This window comes from Nerophis ophidion, linkage group LG25 (assembly GCF_033978795.1).
Source record: "Nerophis ophidion isolate RoL-2023_Sa linkage group LG25, RoL_Noph_v1.0, whole genome shotgun sequence".
In the NCBI taxonomy this organism is placed as follows: Eukaryota; Metazoa; Chordata; class Actinopteri; order Syngnathiformes; family Syngnathidae; genus Nerophis; species Nerophis ophidion.
This window is the reverse complement of record NC_084635.1, coordinates 4,311,639-4,327,440: the sequence shown is the minus strand read 5'-3', so window position 1 is coordinate 4,327,440 and position 15,802 is coordinate 4,311,639. Positions and strand designations below refer to the sequence as shown.

General features: G+C 40.7%; 1 protein-coding gene across 2 annotated transcripts in view; it reads right to left on the bottom strand.

Moving 5' to 3' along the window:
• Window positions 1–3,363: 3,363 nt before the first annotated feature.
• slc6a5 (solute carrier family 6 member 5) overlaps window positions 3,364–15,802 on the bottom strand; it is an 86,267-nt gene continuing 73,828 nt past the window's right edge. Inside the window, exon 17 of one of the 2 annotated variants that reach the window (XM_061887047.1) lies at window positions 3,364–8,519. In XM_061887047.1, coding sequence (XP_061743031.1) covers window positions 8,364–8,519 — 156 coding nt within the window. In that variant the 3' untranslated portion in view covers window positions 3,364–8,363. Of the gene's footprint in view, window positions 8,629–15,802 lie in introns of both variants that reach the window. The other variant, XM_061887048.1, reaches the window with a different exon arrangement.

Below are 15,802 nucleotides of genomic sequence, written 5' to 3'. Positions count from 1 at the left end.
GCCAAATGACGCCACTGGTTTGAACGTTTGAAGAAAACATTGATGAATCAGACAAACGTTAGTGGAAGTTTGTTTTTTCGAGTAGAGTTTCGTCTACTGTGCTTCCCAGTTATGATGTTGGGAAGACTGGGATGTGCGATGAACCCGGGACACGAGGAAACTAGTTTATAATCACATAATCTAGGTACGTTAATCCCTTTTTTAAATCAAAAACCTAAATAGGGTTTTTATATGTTTTTCTTAAAGGGGAACATTATCAGCAGACCTATGTAAGCGTCAATATATACCTTGATGGTGCAGAAAAAAGACCATATATTTTTTCAAAGGCTTTCCAAACTCTAAATGGGTGAATTTGGCGATTTAAACGCCGTTCAATTGTACGCTGTCGGAGCAATGACCTTTCACCTGTGACGTCACAACAGGAAGCAATCCGCCATTTTCTCAAACACATTACACAAAGTCAAATCAGCTGTTTTTTTCCGTTTTTTCGACTGTTTTCGGTACCTTGGAGACATCATGCCTCGTCGGTGTGTTGTCGGAGGGTGTAACAACACCAACAGAGACGGATTCAAGTTGCAACAGTGGCCAAAAGATGTGAAAGTCCCTCGTTTGTTCCGCACACTTTACCGACGACAGCTATGCTACGACAGAGATGGCAAGAATGTGTGGATATCCTGCGACACTCAAAGCAGATGCATTTCCAACGATAAAGTCAACGAAATCACAAAGCTGAGTTTTGTTGATGTTATTGACTTATGTGGAGTGTGCTAATCAGACATGACTGCAAGCTAATCGATGCTAACATGCTATTTAGGCTAGCTGTAATAATAATAATAAGAATGGATTAGATTTATATCGCGCTTTTCTATTGTTATATACTCAAAGCGCTCACAGAGAAGTGGGAACCCATCATTCATTCACACCTGGTGGTGGTAAGCTACATCAGTAGCCACAGCTGCCCTGGGGTAGACTGACGGAAACGTGGCTGCCAGTTTGCGCCTACGGCCCCTCCGACCACCACCAATCATTCATTCATCGTGGGGCGGCATAGCTCGGTTGGTAGAGTGGCCGTGCCAGTAACTTGAGGGTTGCAGGTTCGATTCCCGCTTCTGCCATCCTAGTCACTGCCGTTGTGTCCTTGGGCAAGACACTTTATCCACCTGCTCTCAGTGCCACCCACACTGCTTTAAATGTAACTTAGATATTGGGTTTCAATATGTAAAGCGCTTTGAGTCACGAGAGAAAAGCGCTATATAAATATAATTCACAATTCACAATCATTCATTCACCGGTGTGAGCGGCACTGGGGGAAAAGGGTGAAGTGTCCTGCCCAAGGACACAACGGCAGCGACTTTGATGTCCATAGGTGGGAAGCGAACCTGCAACCCTCAGGTTTCTGGCACGGCCGCTCTACCCACTACGCCATACCGCCCCTGTATGTACATATTGCATCATTATGCCTCATTTGTAGCTATATTTGCATCCAGCCTTTCCCGCCACCCACATTTAATGCCAAACAAACACATACCAATCGTTGGTTAGAAGGCGATCGCCGAATTCGTCCGCGCTTCCTCCCGTGCCGCTGTCTGTCATGATATGGCTCAAAAGCTTCCGTTTCTTCTTTAATTTCGTTTTCGGTACCTGCCTCGACACTCCAACCATCCGTTTCAATACATGCATAATCGGTTGAATCGCTTACGGCGCTGAAATCCGAGTCCGAATTCGAGCTACTATGCTATACCTTTCTGTGCTATCCGCCATGTTTGTTTTTGGTTGCTTCACGCTGTGTCGTCACAGGACAATAGACGGGTGGATATAGCGATGGTGTAAATTTAGGCACTTTGAAGGAGTTTTTCGGGATATTGCGTTTTCTGAAAAACTTTGAAAAATAAAATAAGCCACTGGGAACTGATTTGTATTGGGTTCACCGCTTCAGAAATTGTGATAATGTTCCCCTTTAAAGCAAGTTTCAACCAAATTAGGTCAATAATGATTTTTTTAGCACATGTAAACATACTAAATGTGTGTATGTGGGTTTGTGTAAGGTAAGGGCCCTTGAGGAGTCCATAAGACTGAAATTGTGCTGCAAAAACAAAATCGTGTTTAGGGCCGCCGAAACAATGCCATAAATGCTTCACGGCTGACAAGGGGTGTCTTTTACATACCAACGTTTGTTTCCTACGCACTCGATGCCGTCATTCTCGCAACTAGCAGAGTCGTTTGTCGGAGTCGTGTATACCTGAGACCCTGTTTTCGTGAGGACACAGAGAAGAGGCATTCGTCTGAAATGGTAAAGTCTCCGGAGCTTTCTCGAACACCAAAGACAAAAAGCGAGAAGCCTTTTTTCCTCATCCAATCGCCACCTGATGTAACAGCTGCTCCAGACACTGCGGCGACGCGACAACGCACACAAAATATACACGCTGCACATATTCACGGATACAACGCTCACACATTCAATCGGTCGTGCTAGCGCTCTCCTCTGCTGGAAGCTACAGATATATTTATGTGTATTCATACTTTAAATTAGTCTTCTACTGTGGTGCGCGTTGTGAAGTCTTCACAAATGGCTGATGAGTTCACAACACATACAATACTGCAATAACTACACTATCTAAAATATATGCACAGAGTGACTATCAGGCTGAGGTTTTAGGAGATTTAAAAAGGTTAAATGGCTTCTTTATCAACAACTAAAGGACAGCTGTGACTACTTTAGTGCGTTCATTCAATTGGCATGACCTACATTATGTTCGAAGATAAGTACAAGATATTGTAATTGAGGGGGGAACGAGAGTATCACAAGTAGCCCCTTGGGTTCAGAGACAAAAACAGACCCAAATCTCTGAGTCATCCAAGGCCAAAGTATCTACTGGTGGTGGTGATTACGGTGTGTTCGCAGCTCTACGGATTCCTGCGTTGTTTCTCATTTCCACTATTTGTTCTAGATCAATAGCCACTAAACATTACCTATACTATGATGAGTAGGATATATAACAATGCATCTTGTTTTATTATTATTTAGGACTCTGTAGACTCCAAACTGGACTGTTTTTGTTGTCCGAGCAGACTGCATCACTTCATGCGTTCATTCAATTGGCATGACCTACATTATGTTCGAAGTACGAGATATTGTAATTGAGGGGGAAACGAGAGTATCACAAGTAGCCCGTTGGGTTCAAAGACAAAAACAGACCCAAATCTCTGAGTCATCCAAGGCCAAAGTATCTACTGGTGGTGGTGATTACGGTGTGTTCGCAGCTCTACGGATTCCTGCGTTGTTTCGCATTTCCACTATTTGTTCTAGATCAATAGCCACTAAGCACTACCTATACTATGATGAGTAGGATATATGTAGTAGGATTATTATTTAGGACTCTGTAGACTCCAAACTGGACTGTTTTTGTTGTCCGAGCAGACTGCATCACTTCATGCGTTCATTCAATTGGCATGACCTACATTATGTTCGAAGTACAAGATATTGTAATTGAGGGGGGAAACGAGAGTATCACAAGTAGCCCCTTGGGTTCAGAGACAAAAACAGACCCAAATCTCTGAGTCATCCAAGGCCAAAGTATCTACTGGTGGTGGTGATTACGGCGTGTTCGCAGCTCTACGGATTCCTGCGTTGTTTCTCATTTCGAATATTTGTTCTAGATCAATAGCCACTAAGCACTACCTATACTATGATGAGTAGGATATATAACAATGCATCTTGTTTTTTTATTATTATTTAGGACTCTGTAGACTCCAAACTGGACTGTTTTTTGTTGTCCGAGCAGACTGCATCACTTCATGCGTTCATTCAATTGGCATGACCTACATTATGTTCGAAGATAAGTACAAGATATTGTAATTGAGGGGGGAACGAGAGTATCACAAGTAGCCCCTTGGGTTCAGAGACAAAAACAGACCCAAATCTCTGAGTCATCCAAGGCCAAAGTATCTACTGGAGGTTGTGATTACGGTGTGTTTGCAGCTCTACGGATTTCTATGGATCGGATTGTTTCTCATTTCCACTATTTGTTCTAGATCAATAGCCACTAAACACTACCTATACTATGATGAGTAGGATATATAACAATGCATCTTGTTTTTTTATTATAATTTAGGACTATAGACTCCAAACTGGACTGTTTTTGTTGTCCGAGCAGACTGCATCACTTCATGCGTTCATTCAATTGGCATGACCTACATTATGTTCGAAGATAAGTACGAGATATTGTAATTGAGGGGGGAAACGGGAGTATCACAAGTAGCCCCTTGGGTTCAGAGACAAAAACAGACCCAAATCTCTGAGTCATCCAAGGCCAAAGTATCTACTGGTGGTTGTGATTACAGTGTGTTCGCAGCTCTACGGATTCCTGCTATGTTTCTCATTTCGAATATTTGTTCTAGATCAATAGCCACTAAGCACTACCTATACTATGATGAGTAGGATATATAACAATGCATCTTGTTTTTTTATTATTTAAGACTCTGTAGACTCCAAACTGGACTGTTTTTGTTGTCCGAGCAGACTGCATCACTTCATGCGTTCATTCAATTGGCATGACCTACATTATGTTCGAAGATAAGTACAAGATATCGTAATTGAGGGGGGGAACGAGAGTATCACAAGTAGCCCCTTGGGTTCAGAGACAAAAACAGACCCAAATCTCTGAGTCATCCAAGGCCAAAGTATCAACTGGAGGTTGTGATTACAGTGTGTTCGCAGCTCTACGGATTCCTGCGTTGTTTCTCATTTCGAATATTTGTTCTAGATCAATAGCCACTAAGCACTACCTATACTATGATGAGTAGGACATATAACAATGCATCTTGTTTTTTTATTATTATTTAGGACTCTGTAGACTCCAAACTGGACTGTTTTTTGTTGTCCGAGCAGACTGCATCACTTCATGCGTTCATTCAATTGGCATGACCTACATTATGTTCGAAGTACGAGATATTGTAATTGAGGGGGGAAACGAGAGTATCACAAGTAGTCCCTTGGGTTCAGAGACAAAAACAGACCCAAATCTCTGAGTCATCCAAGGCCGAAGTATCTACTGGTGGTGGTGATTACAGTGTGTTCGCAGCTCTACGGATTCCTGCGTTGTTTCTCATTTCGAATATTTGTTCTAGATCAATAGCCACTAAGCACTACCTATACTATGATGAGTAGGACATATAACAATGCATCTTGTTTTTTTATTATTATTTAGGACTCTGTAGACTCCAAACTGGACAGTTTTTGTTCTCCGAGCAGACTGCATCACTTCATGCGTTCATTCAATTGGCATGACCTACATTATGTTCGAAGATAAGTACAAGATATTGTAATTGAGGGGGGAAACGAGAGTATCACAAGTAGCCCCTTGGGTTCAGAGACAAAAACAGACCCAAATCTCTGAGTCATCCAAGGCCAAAGTATCAACTGGTGGGGGTGATTACGGTGTGTTCGCAGCTCTACGGATTCCTATGGATCGGATTGTTTCTCATTTCCACTATTTGTTCTAGATCAATAGCCACTAAGCACTACCTATACTATGATGAGTAGGATATATAACAATGTCTCTTGTTTTTTTATTATTATTTAGGACTATAGACTCCAAACTGGACTGTTTTTGTTGTCCGAGCAGACTGCATCACTTCATGCGTTCATTCAATTGGCATGACCTACATTATGTTCGAAGTACAAGATATTGTAATTGAGGGGGGAAACGAGAGTATCACAAGTAGCCCCTTGGGTTCAGAGACAAAAACAGACTCAAATCTCTGAGTCATCCAAGGCCGAAGTATCTACTGGAGGTTGTGATTACGGCGTGTTCGCAGCTCTACGGATTCCTGTGTTGTTTCTCATTTCCACTATTTGTTCTAGATCAATAGCCACTAAGCACTACTTATAGTATGATGAGTAGCATATATAACAATGCATCTTGTTTTTTTATTATTATTTAGGACTCTGTAGACTCCAAACTGGACTGTTTTTGTTGTCCGAGCAGACTGCATCACTTCATGCTCATAGACTTACTGATTAGTTAAAACTAGTCCATTAGGAACATTCCTTTTACAGGTGCCCCCCTTTGTGTCATCAATACAATACCTACTATGATGGGTGGAAGAACATATAACAGTGCATACTGTAGTTGTTGTTATAATATTCAGGACAGTCATTAATTATTTGTATTGTCAGGGCTTTAAATTGATCGCAATAGGACTGTTCAATTGATCTTAGCAGGCATTATGAGTTCAAAGACGTATTGGTCAGATCTAGTCCCCATAGGAACTTTTGTGCATCCATCCATTTTCTAACACTTGTCCCCTTCAGGGTTGCGGAGCCTATCCCAGCTGCATCCTGGACAAGTCACCAACTGAATAGAATTCTAAGGCAGGTGCTTCCAGTCCAGCGGCTGATTTTAAGCTGCTAGCGGTCGTTTCACGGCCATTGTTATGCCACTTAATGCTAAAAAGAGGGAATGTGATGTTATTGACGGCTGTTGGCCTTTACAGAGAGGCCATTCCTTGTTTTTTACGCCACAATGTTGCGAAACCATCCTCGCCTGAGCACGCCCTTATTGGGACTTTGGAGCCAGCATTTGGACTAAATCTGACAGATCCAAGTCTATCGGCATGCACCAACGAAGCCTGCACGGATGAGAAGCGAAACGTTTTCTAAGACCAACAGAACAGTCAGTCCATTCTCGATCAATTGAATGCTCTGAGAATACAACAACCTAGATGAATGACAACATCCATAGTCATTATTTGTATCCTCAGGGCGTTCAATCGATCGCAGCTGGACTGTTTAGTTTGTCTTTGATGACGTTCTATTGGACCAAGGTTAATCAGTTCATACTTGGACTTAGATTGGTCAGATCTACTCCAAGAGGAACTTTCCGATTCCAGGTCCACCAAATTATGCCATTAATACAACTGAATGGAATGATATGGGACGGCAAATCAATCAATCAATCATTCTCAGCTCAGATCTCACATTAGAGCAAGAAAAAACTCAACCCAATGGGAACAACGTGAAACCCTAGAAGGGACTGCAGATGTGGGGACCCCGTCTTGGGTGATTGGTGCAATAGATGCCAAGAGGATACAGTTAATAATGTGAGAGTTTCCAGTCTAACAACTAAATTTGGGTTGGTAGTGGTTGTTTTGTCACACGGTACTTCAATGCTATCAAGGGAGAATTGCATTGTATTGACTGCTGTTGGCTTTGAAAGACGGCTCTTTTTTACACAATAGGTTGAAACTTTCCTTGCCCATCCGTCCCATCCATCCATCTTCTTCCGCTTATCCGAGGTCGGGTCACAGGGGTAGCAGCCTAAGCAGGGAAGCCCAGACTTCCCTCTCCCCAGCCACTTCGTCTAACTCTTCCCGGAGGATCCCGAGGCGTTCCCAGGCCGGCCGGGAGACATAGTCTTCCCAACGTGTCCTGGGTCTTCCCCGTGTTGGACGTGACCTAAACACCTCCCTCGGGAGGCGTTCGGGTGGCATCCTGACCAGATGCCCGAACCACCTCATCTGGCTCCTCTCCATGTGGAGGAGCAGCGGCTTTACTTTGAGTTCCTCCCGGATGACAGAGCTTCTCACCCTATCTCTAAGGGAGAGACCCGCCACCCGGCGGAGGAAACTCATTTCGGCCAAAGCTTTCCTTGCCCCCTTTAGTGAAAACAAGTTTGTGTTACAGCACCAACATTTAGACTAGATCTGACCAATCCAAATCAATAAGCATGAACTGAAGAAGCTCAATTGGATGAGAGGTGAAACGTCTTCTAAGACAAGCTGAACGGTCCAGTTGCAATCGATTGAACATCCTGAGACCTGGATGAACGAGAACATCCGTAGAAATAATTTGTAATACCAATACGGGGGATGAAGCCAAATCCTTAAAAACTTGTTGGAGCTTTGTTTTTCTGTCACCTGAATTCTTTTTCTTCTTGGCCGGCTGGCGCCGAGGCAATTCATTATTTTACACATACAAGCGCTCACACATACACGTACGGCTCCAAATAGAGCAGCGAAGGTAAGTCTAATATTGCAAGTTCACACCGAACTCCTTCAATGACACACTTTGTCACCAGGAATCAGTCAATCAGTGGTCTAATCAATGGTCATTGTGTGGGAGCCGATGATAGACCGTAAACTGAGCACAAAGCAGCAGCGGCGGCCCCTCCTCCGAGGAGGAAAGAGGTCTAATATTCCCAAATTCACACTAAGAGGAAGACTAGGGACCATGTTGAAGCACATACTAGAGTGGAATGAAGGGGAAATGAAAGGTCATCGGAAAGAGGCCATGTGGTCCTCTCCTGGCACTCCCCGCCCACCAGGGGTTGGAGTAGCTGGGTGCGGATCTCCCGGGGCCGTGGTTATTGGTAGGTACCGAGCTGTAAATCCTTACGAGGCAGTTTGAGGCCCAGCGAGTTGGTTCCCAGCGGGTCGATCATGTTCTTGTAGCGTTCTCCGCGATGCTTCATGAGGAAGGGACCCCAGTCGGGCTGGGGGGAGCAGACCAACTTCAGACGCTGCAGGAACAGGATACAGAGCACAGGAAGGGGGTTGATTCCCTTTTCACTACAGCTGGAGGATATCGTATTTTTCCGAGTATAAGTCGCTCCGGAGTATAAGTCGCACCTGCCGAAAATGCATAATAAAGAAGGAAAAAAACATATAAGTCGCATTTTTGGGGGAAATGTATTTGATAAAACCCTACACCAAGAATAGACATTTGAAAGGTAATATAAAATAAATAAAGAATAGTGAACAGGCTGAATAAGTGTAGTGTAGGTTATATGAGGCATAAATAACCAACTGGTTTGTTAACATAATATATTATGGTAAGAGTCATTCAAATAACTATAACATATAGAACATGCTATACGTTAACCAAACAATCTGTCACTCCTAATCGCTAAATCCCATGAAATCTTATACGTCTAGTCTCTTACGTGAATGAGCTAAATAATACTTAGAATAATTGGTTCTAAGTTATCACAAAAAACTTTGTATTACATTGTGTTCCTTACAAGAAGACAAAAGGCTGTCTTTGAAACCAACCAAGAAGGTTCGTAAAACTCCACTGGGACTTCAAAGCGGACGGATGGCAGGATCTGCCCAACTTCCAGAGGAACTATTTTTGAAGTATTTTACGTACTCTTTTTCGACTATTTTATGGGACTCTCTTTGAACTATTTTATGGGACTCTTTTTGAACTATTTGGCGAACTCTCTTCGAACTGTTCGGTAACCGGAGGCAACGCTGTTTACGACCCACTTCCCTCAGGAAGCAGCTGTGGGAAGGAGGGGGGAGAAAGTCAAATAAAGGAGGAAGAGTACAATCTTTGGGCAGAGCGTGGTACAGACCTGTACAGAGAGTACAGTGGCCACGTCTCTCCTCAGATCTGAGTCCAAATTAAATTTTGTCTCTGTTTGATTCCTTGCCTTTTGTCTTATTTAATATATATATATATATATATATATATATATATATATATATATATATAAACCACAACGACATCCTCGGTAGAACCCACATAAGGGCAATGAAAAAAAAAATATATATATATACATACATACATACATACATACATATATATATATATATATAATATATATATAATATACTACATATACTGTATATATATATATTTTTTTTTTTTTAATATCGATTAAGAATCATTACAAACAAAAATTTCAATTAATTAAAAAATCTATATTTTTTTGGACACTCCTACCAGTAATTTATCCATGATAAATAAAAGCGTTACTTTTAAAACACATATGGTTGTTCTTTTGGTACACACACATCTGCCCAGGCTGCTTTGTATAATAAGGCTAATCAATAAATGAATCCGAATCTAAACCACAAAGTGAGCTTTTTGCTATTACAAAATTATATCAAATGTTGACTTAAATTTGCACCTTTGTCTTGAACTTCATTTGACAACTTAAGAAAGAACACACACACACACACACACACACACACACACACACACACACACACACACACACACACACACACACACACACACACACACACACACACACACACACACACACACACACACACACACACACACACACACACACACACACACACACACACACACACACATATTCAGCTCCCATCTGTCGTTTTGGGGATTGTGATATCTATTTTGATACTGGTTCCATCACTTTTTGGTGCCTCTAATCACATCTACACGCCTGGAAGAATGATGACTTTATATATAAACCCAGGTTCAAGATGTTCTCCTGTAGCTAAAGAAAGAATGGTTAAAAAAAAGGTTCAAGTCTCAAAAGGGAGGAAGGAGCGTCAAAATTAGTTAGTAGGCCTGCGCAAAAAAAATCGATTGACATCCAAATCGCTATCTAATTGATTCATAATTTTCAATACCAGCAGTTTTTTCATGTCCATGAAAAAAAAAAAGTACTGGTATTTTCCCAAAGGCAGAATAGTACCTTTTTCTATTCATTAGTACTTCATTATGTTTATGTTGGTGCTGTGTTTTATTTCATCCTTTAAATCTGGAACTGTTTAAAGGATGAAATAAAACACAGCACCAACATAAACCAGTTTAAAAAGCTTTTTAAATCATTTATCATTAGTAAATATAAGAAGAGCAAACATTGTTTTAGAAAGACAATAATATATAATATGTATATAAATACAATTTATGATTTCATAATTATACATATAGGTTATATTAAAATGTATATATTACCACTTTATATGGAATTTAAATGAGTTGTGTATGTATGATATATATGTATATATATATATATGTGTGTGTGTATATATATATACACATATATATATATATATATATATATATATATATATATATATACACACATATATATATATATATATATATATATATATATATATATATATATATATATATATAGGTGTACAAATGTATATGTTTGATTCAAATGTTAAACTGTGTATATGAGACGTGTGCTACATATATGTTGCTTATATATTATTTAAAAAAAAAAGTAATATAAGTGAAGCATGTTTTAGATTTTATATATTTTGAACCTTGTTCTTGTTGTGATGGGGTAGGTTTATATAAGCGTTGCTTCAACATACACCCTTTCGGCTCAATCATTGCTCAAATTAGTGGGTTTTTTTTCTTTTCTTGTTGTTGTTCTTTGTTTTATGTGAAGATTGCCGAAATAAAATACATTGATATTGAAATTAGTCGGGTTTTGAACCTTCAAGCATCACACGTTGATTCGATTCGATTCTTGGGGCTAACATTTCATTCCAGAATTAATTCTTGATTCAAAGCAATTCCCGATTCAAAATCTGTCCTTTTTTTGATAACATTGGGTGCCAGTTTCATGGTTAACTACATTCCTCCATAAAGTAAATAACATCTCTGATACATTTCTATATTACTTAAGAGAAAATTGGTTTTGTTCAATAAAATGCTTAATAAAGTCAAATACAAATAAGGCAGGACATATTTAAAAAATATATATCTGTGGTTTATCCGTTATTCAGTGTTCAATACCGGAGTAGAGCGGAATATACGTTAAGTCAGGAAAAACAAATAAAATCTCCTGACGAGCAGGGAAACCTGCGAAACAGGCTTATAGGGATGATATAGCCTCTGTGTTCTTTCCTGACCTAACGTAAATTTTAGGGGTGTGGGAAAAAATCGATTCGAATACGAATCGAATCAAATACATTGTGCGATTCAGAATCGATTCTCTTTTTTTTTTTTTTTAAATCTATTTTTTTTTTCCAGATTTTTTTTCTTTTCTCATCAATCCAACAAACCACTACACAGCAATACCATAACAATACATCCATCCATCCATTTTCTACCGCGTATTCCCTTCCGGGGTCGTGGGGGGCGCTGGCGCCTATCTCAGCTACAATCGGGCGGAAGGCGGGGTACACCCTGGACAAGTCGCTACCTCATCGCAGGGCCAACACAGATAGACAGACAACATTCACACTCACATTCATGCAATCCAATTCCAAAACCGAACCTGAGCCAGCAACACTCAGAACTGCAATAAACAGAGCAATTGAGAGGAGACACAAACACCACACAGAACAAACCAAAAGTAGTGAAACAAAAATGAATATTATCAACAACAGTATCAATATTAGTTATAATTTCAGCATAGCAGTGATTAAAAATCCCTCATTGACATTATCATTAGACATTTATAACAATAATAAAAACGAACAATAGTGTCACAGTGGCTTACACTTGCATGGCATCTCATAAGCTGGACAACACACTGTGTCCAATGTTTTCACAAAGATAAAATAAGTCATATTTTTGGTTTGTTTAATAGTTGAAACAAATTTACATTATTGCAATCAGATGATAAAACATTGTCCTTTACAATTATAAAAGCTTTTTTTTTTTTTAAATCTACTACTCTGCTAGCATGTCAGCAGACTGGGGTAGATCCTGCTGAAATCTATGTATTGAATGAATACAGAATCCTTTTGAATCGGAAAAATATCATTTTTGAATCGAGAATCGAATCGAAAAAATAGATATAATATCGAATCGTGACCCCAAGAATCGATATCGAATCGAATCGTGGGACACCCAAAGATTCACAGCCCTAGTAAATAGATATTTTTTTCTTATATATATATTTTTTTTCCTCGTAGTATTTAATCCAGGGGTGCCCATTACGTCGATGGCGAGCTACCAGTCGACCGCGGGGGGTGTGTCAGTCGATCTCCGGCCAGGCTTTTAAAAAAAATAGACCTAAAAATGAGTGATCATCAATCTTCACCAAGACGTCACTTAAATGACATTCACGGTACCGGAGGGTCTTGTGAGATGACGCTGGCTGCTGCAAGATCATTATTATGAAAATATGACCGAGAGGAAGGCGAGAAACACTTTTTATTTCAACAGACTCTCGCGCCGTACCTTCCGTCAAAACTCTAAAGGCCGACTGCACATTTCCTATCTTCACAATAAAAGCCCTGCTTCATGCTGCCTGCGCTAACTAAATACAGAGTCTCGGAAAACTGGCGTGCACAAGCGATCCCTCAGAAAGCTGGCGTGCACATCACTTGTGCACGCCAGCTTTCAGAGACTCTTATTTAGTTAGCGCAGGCAGCATGAAGCAGGGCTTTTATTGTGAAGATAGGAAATGTGCAGTCGGCCTTTAGAGTTTTGACGGAAGGGACGGCGCGAAAGTCTGTTGAAATAAAAAGTGTTTCTCGCCTTCCTCTCTGTCATTTTTTCCTAATAATGAACTGGCAGCAGCCAGCGTCATCTCACAAGACCCTCGGGTGCCGTGAATGTCAATCAAGCAAGCTACGGAATTTGCCGCCAATGTTTTTCTTGTAAAGTGTATGGAAGCTGGATGAATTAGATGCCAAAAACCAACCACTTTCATGTGGTATTGTACAGAAAGGACAACTTTTTTTCTCCTCCATTTGAAAATGTGGGCGTTATCATCATTACTGTCTGATTCCAATCAATGCAAGTCATCAGAATCAGGTAATACACCAACTTATATTCTTGTCTTCGTGAAAGAAAGACATCTATATGTGTTACACATGCTTGTATTATCATTAAACACATTTAACTTGTTTACAAAAATGTCTCTTTCATAAATAAATAAATATAAATGATATATATAAATGAGGTAGATCCCCTCGAGTTGGTCAATTGAAAAGTAGCTCGCCTGCAGAAAAAGTGTGGGCACCCCTGATTTAATCGATTAAGAATTGTTACAAGTAAAAATCCAAATTAAATTTGAAAATCTTTTTATTCGTTCTATTTTTACACCTATTTATTAGTATCGGTATACCATACAATTCTATTTAGAAAATTGCCTCATGAGAAGCTTATTGACTACGGCCATCGCATGGACTACAATGGCGGAGGCGCGCAAGTTCCAGAAGGAAAGAAATGTTGATTTTGCATAATATTGTGAAACAAAACGTCATATAATGTCCTCAATGGGTGCCATTTTGCGTTCTCTATACACACACCATAATACAATCTGTATGTCGGGATCTTTCTGTGTGGAGTTTGCATGTTCTCCCCGTGAGTGCGTGGGTTCCCTCCGGGTACTCCGGCTTCCTCCCACTTCCAAAGACATGCACCTGGGGATAGGTTGATTGGCAACACTAAATGGTCCCTAGTGTGTGAATGTGTGTGTGAATGTTGTCTGTCTGTGTTGGCCCCGCGATGAGGTGGCGACTTGTCCAGGGTGTAAACCACCTTCCAGCACCCCCCGCGACCCCAAAAAGGGAAAAAAGGTAGAGAATTGGATGGATGGATGAGCTGCATAAACGAGATTCAGGTTCGAAACTTTACTTTTCTGTGGCGATCAAAACAAAACATGTCTTAAAGTCCTACTGAAAGCCACTACTAGCGACCACGCAGTCTGATAGTTTATATATCAATGATGAAATATTAACATTGCAACACATGCCAATACGGCCGCTTTAGTTTACTAAATTGTAATTTTAAATTTCCCGGGAGTTTTTTCTTGAAAACGTCGCGTAATAATGACATGTACACAAGACGTCACGGGCTGTTAGGAAATATGAGCGCTGCACACACACACAGCTAAAAGTCGTCTGCTTTAGCCGCATAATTACACAGTATTTTGGACATCTGTGTTGCTGAATCTTTCGCAATTTGTTCAATTAATATTGGAGAAGTCAAAGTAGAAAGATGGAGTCGGAAGCTTTAGCCTTTAGCCACACAAACACACGGTGATTCCTTGTTTAAAATTCGCGGAGGTGAAACTTTACTATGGATCAGAGCGCAGTCAAGCGAACACGGATCCCGACCGAATGTCAACCAGCAGATTTCGGTGAGAAAATTGTGGTAAAAAAGTTGCTTGTGACTGGAGATCAGCTGAGCTTGTGTCGTCCATAGCTGCCGTCGACTTCGCTGAGACTTTGGCGTCAAGACACCCGTGGACACACCCCTCTGACTATCAGGTACTATTAAACTCACTAAAACACTAGCAACACAATAGGAAGATAAGGGATTTCCCAGAATTATCCTAGTAAATGTGTCTAAAAACAATTCCGTTTTTTTTTTGTTTGTTTTTTTCCTAGTCCGTCGCTATCAATATCCTCAAACACAAATCTTTCATCCTCGCTCAAATTAATGGGGAAATTGTCGTTTTCCCGGTCCGAATAGCTCTTTTTGTTGGAGGCTCCCATTAAAAACAATGTGAATATGTCTCCCCAGCTGTGGCTGAATGGCACCTGGCCACACCTGGTGTCAATCAGCCAGGTACTATTTAAAGCTGCCTTCCTCTCAAGTCATCCATCCATCCATTTTCTACCGCTTATTCCCTTTTGGGGTCGCGGGGGGCGCTGGCGCCTATCTCAGCTACAATCGGGCGGAAGGCTGGTGTCAATCAGCCAGGTACTATTTAAAGCTGCCTTCCTCTCAAGTCATCCATCCATCCATTTTCTACCGCTTATTCCCTTTTGGGGTCGCGGGGGGCGCTGGCGCCTATCTCAGCTACAATCGGGCGGAAGGCGGGGTACACCCTGGACAAGTCCAGTGCTGGATTATTGTCACCACTACCTGTCAAAGTCATTAATACTTATTGTTTTTGCTGGAGGCTCCCATTAAAAACAATGTGAATATGTGAGGAGCCATCAACAAGTGATGTCATCGTCTGCTACTTCTGGTAGAGGCAAGGCTTTTCTGTTAGCACCAAAAGTTGCGAACTTATCTCTACTAAATCCTTTCAGCAAAAATATGGCAATATCGCGAAATAATCAAGTATGACACATAGAATGGACCTGCTATCCCCGTTTAAATAAGAACATC